This window comes from Lolium rigidum, chromosome 3, assembly GCF_022539505.1.
Source record: "Lolium rigidum isolate FL_2022 chromosome 3, APGP_CSIRO_Lrig_0.1, whole genome shotgun sequence".
In the NCBI taxonomy this organism is placed as follows: domain Eukaryota; kingdom Viridiplantae; phylum Streptophyta; class Magnoliopsida; order Poales; family Poaceae; genus Lolium; species Lolium rigidum.
In genome coordinates this window covers 202,567,476-202,574,914 of record NC_061510.1, presented here as the reverse complement: position 1 = coordinate 202,574,914, position 7,439 = coordinate 202,567,476, and the positions used below count along the sequence as shown (strand labels likewise).

The following is a 7,439-nucleotide window of genomic DNA, read 5'->3' as shown; positions in this document are numbered from 1 at the left end:
TAGGAAAATTTTTGTTTTCTATGCAACGTTATCCTACACTCGCCTCGTCACGCACGTCCCGACGCGCCGCGGGTTGTGGGAATCCTGCCGAGCCGAGCTTATCTTTTTGTTGTTCAGGAAATTAATTGTGTGATTAATTATAAGTCATTAACGGACGCGTTAATGCAACCGTTTTTTCTAGATCATGGACTCGGACGTGGGCTGCGCCCCACGACCTTCCCGAACCGCACTATATAAGCGTGGATGCAAACCCTAGCATGTACGAGACACTGCTCAACCCTGCCTCTCGTAGACCTGTACGGGTGAGGGGCAATCAGGTTTTTAGGGAGCGCTCACGTGCGACTACTGGCAACACGACGTCGTCGGACGACGAGTTCCCGAACGACGACTTCTTCCCGGACATCAACAACCTCTTCAGCACGACAACCAGGATGCCGCCAGCATCGCCGCTGCTGCTACCGCCGCCAACGTTGGACGGTATGCGTTTCTATCCTCCTCATTTCTGATCATGCTAGAGTTTCTAGTACTGCTATTTGAAGTAGTTGTGATAGGTTTATCTTGCCTAGATGATGTCTGTTCATCTACTCCGTTGATCTGCATGATTAGTTCATCTGCTATTTCTGTAGTCATGATTTGTCAAGTATTAGTTCGAATTAATTCATATGATAATTTGCTTATATATTCAACAAGAACTTCGTACCAGCGAACAACTTTAAGATAATAAAACGTAATTGACACAAAAAGAGTTGCGTCCGACCAATTAGAACGATCCTAATATATCGTTTGTTGGCTAAACCATCATTCTATCACAACAAACCAGATAAAGAACCCTAGAATTCAACCAGATCTCACAATCAGGAACCCTAGAAAATCACAAAAAGGAGGCGCATCTAGAAGTGCAGGCAGAGGAGGCGGTGGGGTAGATGGTACTCACGAATGACTCCAGATTCACCGAAGAGGAGGGGCGGCGAGAGGAGATCCTGATCGGCGGTGGCAGGAGCATCAGCGGCGCCGTCAGAGGGAGCGTCGGCCTTGCACTTGGGGCGGGACGACGTTAGAGGGAGCGTTGGCGGCGGCCTCGTCTTTGAGCGTCAGCAGCAGCGTCGTCTTGGAGCTGCAGCGCCGGCGTCGTCTTCCTCCCTCGTCGCCAGCCGCCGATAGAAAACGCGGGGAGGGGGCGTTTTAGTTCCACTCGAGTTTCGACGGGTTTCGGCAGGTGTAAACGGGCCAAAAACAGCCTACCAAACAGCCCAGACGTTTCAGGTGTTTTGATCCGGTCCGAGAAAAACGCCGAAACCGGCCCAAAAATTACTGGCAGCCCGAGGACGCCGTGTTATAATAAATAATCCGTGAGGACTTCCAGCAGGAGCAGAACATCCAGCAACCACCGTCTACCCCTGTCCACGAGTTCGCCTGTAATTAGGGTTCCCCAGATCTCGCCGCCGGCACCAGGTTCCCCATGGCCGCCCCGAAATTCTTCAACATCTCCCCCTACTCCTTCCACCCTCCCGCCCTACCTGACCCTGACGCCACCACCCCCAGGCCGGACTGGGTCCTCCTCGACACAAAGGCGTACATCTCCGACCGCAGGAACGGCACCACTGCCACAGCCTTGGCGAGCAACGGCGTACCCGTCGAGGTGACCTTCTGGATTGCCGACCCTCCCGTATTTTCCCACTTCTCCGTGCACTGCAAGGAGGTTTCTGATTTCGCCGAGGAGCCTCGTATTATCTGCTCCGACAAGAACGTAGCCGTCCTATGCCTCTTCTGGTTGTCCACTAAATCCGCCAGGTACAAAGTGCTCCGCGACTACTTCGTCTACACGGCCAGATCGTCGAAGAGCGCCGCCCCCTCGCTCATACGGCTCCCGAACCCATCCCCGCGTGTGTTCAATCCCCTGGAGATGGGTCTCTTGCCCACAGTCGACGGGGAGGGCTTTGTTATCGCTGTTGTCCGTCCGGGAGAGATGTTCCCAGGCCGATATGATCTCCACATCTTCTCGTCCAAGAACTGGAGATGGAACACCAAGTCTGTGCTATTGGAACATCAATCGGTGGGCAGGGCAAATATTAGCGAGCACAAAACAGACAAGGTTATCCAGCTTATGGCAGAAGGCTCACTGGGCTGGGTTGATCTCTGGCGTGGTATTCTGCTCTGTAACGTGCTCGATGGCAACCCCAACCCTGTGCTGCGTTTCATTCCTTTACCCAAGCCATTGGGTGGTAACATGGATATTGAAAATTGTCCATGGTTGTATCGGGATGTCACCTACATCAATGGTCTTATCAAATTTGTTGAGTTGGAAACATGGGAAAACAGCATGCCTAAAAATGAAAGGATGTGTGGCCTCCCTGATCATATACCAGATATGCAGTTTGATTCAGACATGGATAATGACAACATGTGCGCCATGGAGGACAACACAGACAATACCGTCAGCTGGAGAGCTGTTGCATGGGTCAGGAAGACTTCCCAGAAGGCTTGGATCAAGGACTGCGAAGCCAAAATTCATGACATTTCCATCAACAACAACACAAGGCTTTCTCACTTATTGCCTCCACTGGAAAACCTCATGACAGCTGCCCCTACCCTGAGCATGTGTGGTGATGATGTTGTTGTTTATCTCATGTGTAAGATGAAGATCAACGATGATAAGGCATGGTTGATTGCAATCAACATGACAAGGAAGACTTTGGAAGATCTGGCCTTGTTTTCTGCCAAAAGAATCTTCTCGTTCAATACCACATACCGTCCCTGTTCATTCTCCAAACATCTGGACATGACTGCAGGTAATCGTGAAGGTACTTACTTTTCTTCTCTGGTGTGTGAGGAGAGAGAGAGAGAGAGAGAGAGAGAGAGAGAGAGAGAGAGAGAGAGAGAGGGGGGGGGGGGGGGGGGAATCGGGGAATAAGGGTGGGGGTCTACATGTCATCCTAATGCGCAAAAATATAGGCAGTTTAGTCTAGGGGAACTGTTGGAGTAGAGACAAAATTTCCTCTCAATTTCTTTTCTAGTTTGTGCTCAAAAGGGCAGAGCTTGTTGCATTATACACAATTTTTTTCCCCTATGCTATGCACATTAGGTTGACGTTAAATTGCCACATCATTGTTTCTAACTAGCCCTGAATTTATGGATGTCTATATGTTTATCCATGCAGCTGGTTTGCAGATCAAAGAAGAAGATGATTCAGAGAACACAGTAAGTTACACAACATGTTGTAGATCGGCTAGATCCCTTTTGTTAGATTGTATAGAAAGAGTCGCTGCTGTCACCTGATTTGCACTTTCATTGCTGTCCTAGATCCTTGTAGACCGGCTAGATCCCTGTATTACCGAGGATCAGCTGCGGTGTGTCTTCACTCGATCTGGAGAACTTGGCCATGTGCAGATGTTTGTACACCAACAGTGTGCATCCGTGAAATTTATTCACAGGTTGTAGAATTTCCAAGCTCTCCATGATTTATTTATTGGTGTTACTATGTTTGAGATATCAGCGTTCATTGTTTTTGCTGCGCTTTCAGGTGTTCTGCTGCGAATGCCATATGTGAATTTAATGGATTTCTGATAGGTAGGAATCACGTTCGTGTTTCTTGGAAATGTATCAATCCAAACGAACTGGTAAGCGAGCTGTACACAATATGATGCTGTCAGAATATGTACTGACAATGTTTCTGTTTCTGCACACTTGATGCAATAAGATTAACGTGTTTCACGTTAACCCAGCAAACCCGGGACAAACAGAGCTGCCACCAGTATCCACAGTTTTCTGGTGTTTACGGTTGCAATCCTACAGTAGAAGGCGCTTCCCTGTATCAAAACAGAAGCAGATTAGAAAGGCATGGCTACCACCTGCAACAGCTGAAGCTGCTGCCACTGCCATTTCGTAGCACCAATGGTGCTCTTCAGGTAAAGCACTAGCAATTCTGTAGTTTACTTGCAGCTATTTAAACTGAAACCTTTTCAGAACAAAATCTGTTGCTCCCTCCATTTCAATGAATAAGGCGCCCCCTTTTTTTGTGTTTTTTGTTTGATAAAAAATTACTCAAATATATAAACATTACTAGGACAAAATTAGCACCATTGGAAAGAGTTTTTCGATACGAATCCAACGAAACTAATTATGTACAATATAATCAAGATTTTGTTGCTCAATTTTTTTAGTCAAACTTGGGCTTGGAATACGCGTGCTGTTCATTGAAATGGAGGTAGTACCGATGGTAACTAAACAGAGATCAATATACCACTACTAGTTTTTTTGTTTTGTTTTGTTTTGTTTTGTTTTGAGGAATACCACTGCTAGTTGCTAGGGATCCAAATGGGTTGTTCAGTTCGGCCCTTACTTCTGTACCACTAGGCCCATTGGATACTGTCAGGTCCAAACATCAACCCACTCTGTTCTGATAGGGTATAAAGGGCTTTCTACAGGGTAAACCTGCTCTTAGTCATGCTAGCTGTACACTTCTGAGCTGCTAGCTGTGAGCTATTACTCGTGGTTATCTGGAATAAGGGTCTCTGGCCTGCTAGTTAGCTGCACACTTTCTCCCGGTTATCGTGATAGTTTGCACCATGTAGTTTGTACAGGAAGGGGCTGCTGAGTAATGACTACTAGTTGAGTGCCCGTGCGTTGCTACGGATTTCATTTTATTTCACGCCACATGTAAACACCACGATGCATACTAAAATTCATGTCTATACAAAACATATTTACATAGCAAAATTTTCTTTGAAAGACTAGTTGGAGTGCTTTTCCTATCAGAGTGTTCCATCTCCACCACATTGTCAGCGAAATGTTAGATTTTTTTTGTAAAAGTACAATGGCAGCTCAGCCATTTAGAATAACTAGGAATATGCCAGTGCATTGTAACGGGAGAAAATACATTGCACACCCTAACCTTATAAGCACGGCTTAAAACATCCCTCCCCGCCCAGTTTCATGTCTTCTATTTAAAAAATGCACCCCACCCATGAGCAACGGTGGTTGTGCTGTCCAATTGATGACAACGTGTCCAAACTTGTGGTTGTTCCCGAGGCGATGAGTTTGGCCACCATACAACACACCTGTCATTGATCCACAGAAATGAAAGAATGATTAGAACTGAAGTAATCTTGTCGAGCTGGACGTTAGGGTCATCCTCACCTAGTCTAGACATTGTCCCTCATACTCCCTCTTGTTTTTTACTTGAAATGTTGTGGACTTGTTTCGTGGAGGTAGGGCGAGTCCTATGTGTGTAACCGCATGCCTTCTTAGTTGCCATGAGGCCCATGATGCCATGTAAAAAAGTCAACAAACCTGCCCATTCACATCAAAAAATGCATTTCAGATAAGGAAATAGGGACTAAAGCAGTACATCGTTTCCTAATTTTATTTCCATTACCGCATGTAAAGAATGTAGAATATACATCCTAGTAACATCTCTATTTATTGATAAATAGGTCATGTGACATGTGACATGTTAAACCAAGTCTAATATCAGGACTACTTGTGGACACAATCAACTCACTAAAGCCGTTCAATTTTTCCTCAGATACTAATCAGAATGCACATAATTATCCATAGGGTAAGAATTTAGCCTCTTCAAAAGGACAATGATGATACTTTGTCAATATCTAGAAAAAAAAAATTACATACATGGGTTGTAAGAAGGAAAGCAACATTGTGTTGGGACGCATACCAGCGTTGTGGATAATGTGTCCTCCGCTACTGAGGTGAGTAGCACCAGGAGCCAGTAACGGTTGGTGTATCGCAAGGCTGATTCAGGTTTCAGGAGCCAGTGTTTGCAGAGCTTAGTACGCAAAGCATACCGATTTTGTGCATTGGACAGTCAAGCAGACGCCGCACCTGGTCTATTACTTTGATCAGCCTGAGCCTTGAACGCTCGAGGGCCGTGGCTCTCGATCGAACTCAGTCGAGTCGCTTCATGCAGCTAGTGCCTGGACGCTATCCTTTACAACTTTAGAACTGCTCTATAGAGCAAGTGTCCTCCATCGTGCCTCGAGTTATCTTTGCCAAAATCGCAGGTGAAGGTGATGCCGATCCACGAAGACAACGATCTCGACAACATCAATGACTTCTCCTTGGAGCTCTTGGTCGATAGCCCCTGGTCGGGTCGGTGCCGACAGTGGAGGTCATGCGCCTCACCTCAGCTGCCTTGCCTGCAAGGGAGACTTCGAGAAAAGCGGCGCAGCCGTGGTGGAACCAGCCTCCTCGATCCGCGGCAGGGCCGATTGAAAAGGATAGGGAGGGGCTTGATTCGTCACCATATTTGGTGGTGGCTGTCATGCCAAGATAGCGGCGCCCACTCCCTGTTGTTGGATGGCCTGGCCGTGCGCCTCAGGTCTTTTCAGCTGTTGTTTGCCGCCTCAGGTCTTGGTCCGGCGTGGGGCAGGTAGCAGGCCAGCAGTCAACGGGGCATGTCGCCAATGTCTGTGTGCTGTGACGGCGACCATGGCATTTGCCAGAATTCAGCACGGTCCTGGTATTGTTTATAGGTGATGCCATGATGATGAGTCGTTGTACCCTGCGACTCCACCAGGCCAAGGTGAAGTCCATGATGTGCACGACAGGGTTACTAGATGTACGAAGCTCTTGGTTTTACGTGGAAACGCTTGACAGACTGAAGAGAAATGCTTTTGCTTTTATATGTAGAATGGTATAGATGATGACTTATATTAAACAAAAGGAAGTAAAAGCTCGATGTACGACGGAAATGCTTGGACTAAACGCTTTCACTTTTATTATTAGGTATATATATTAGTATATAAATTTTCACCACCAATCTGGGCATTGTGCTTTAGTTATCTTCCTATATTGGAAAGATTTAATGTTCAACTTTTGACAACTGCTGTTTTATTTTGCAGGGATGATGCTGTTATGGGTTGATTGCCTCGTCCTAGTGACATATTGTGAGCTTTAACTTTAAGCAGTGGCGTGGTCTCTTTGTTTGGGGAGATTTCCAGCACGTATGTTATTATTATGTATCAAACAGCCTTACTCCATTAGGAGCTGTTTGAAGCCCTGGATTCGTTTTTAATCCTGGATCTATCCTTTGTATTGACAGTTTTTTCGAAGATATTTGCGTGACTTTGTTTCACCCTCTATTGGCTCGAAATACTGAGCTTGATTTTATTATTCATTTTTTGCCAAAAGGTGGAGAAAAACATATTTCGTTAAATTATGAGCCTCGGTGTTTGTTCCCGTCGCTCGCGGAGTGCCAGTTAAACGAACCAAACGGTTGCTGCCTATTTCTTTGACATCATGCAGATCGTTTATCACTTCTAAGCAATCTGTCGCTAATTGATGTGTTGTTCATTGAGATAACTAAGGGGCAAAACTTCAACACATGCAACGCATCCAGGCTTGAAGGGTCTATGAGCAGCATAAACGAATGACGGGCAAAACTTCAACACATGCAACGCATCCAGGCTTGAAGGGTCTATGAG

General features: G+C 46.2%; 1 protein-coding gene across 2 annotated transcripts; it reads left to right on the top strand.

Moving 5' to 3' along the window:
* The first annotated feature begins 1,360 nt into the window (after nt 1–1,360).
* Nucleotides 1,361–7,090, top strand: LOC124702903. Of its 2 annotated transcripts, none has more exons than XM_047235087.1 (6): nt 1,361–2,789; nt 3,158–3,198; nt 3,301–3,431; nt 3,521–3,617; nt 3,723–3,905; nt 6,858–7,090. In XM_047235087.1, exons 1-6 carry the CDS (start codon nt 1,460–1,462, stop codon nt 6,861–6,863), a joined length of 1,788 nt encoding a protein of 595 aa, XP_047091043.1. In that variant the 5' UTR covers nt 1,361–1,459; the 3' UTR covers nt 6,864–7,090. The 2 variants fall into 2 exon arrangements, with proteins under 2 accessions (XP_047091043.1, XP_047091042.1); XM_047235086.1 differs by having other exon boundaries at nt 1,361–2,801.
* Nucleotides 7,091–7,439: the final 349 nt, after the last annotated feature.

Coding starts and splice junctions, on each gene's coding strand:
- LOC124702903 (XM_047235086.1), top strand. CDS start 1,460: ATGGCCGCCCCGAAATTCTTCAACATCTCCCCCTACTCCTTCCACCCT. Junction 3,432..3,520: donor TCCGTGAAATTTATTCACAG/GTTGTAGAATTT, acceptor CTGCGCTTTCAG/GTGTTCTGCTGCGAATGCCA. Junction 3,618..3,722: donor GTATCAATCCAAACGAACTG/GTAAGCGAGCTG, acceptor ACGTTAACCCAG/CAAACCCGGGACAAACAGAG.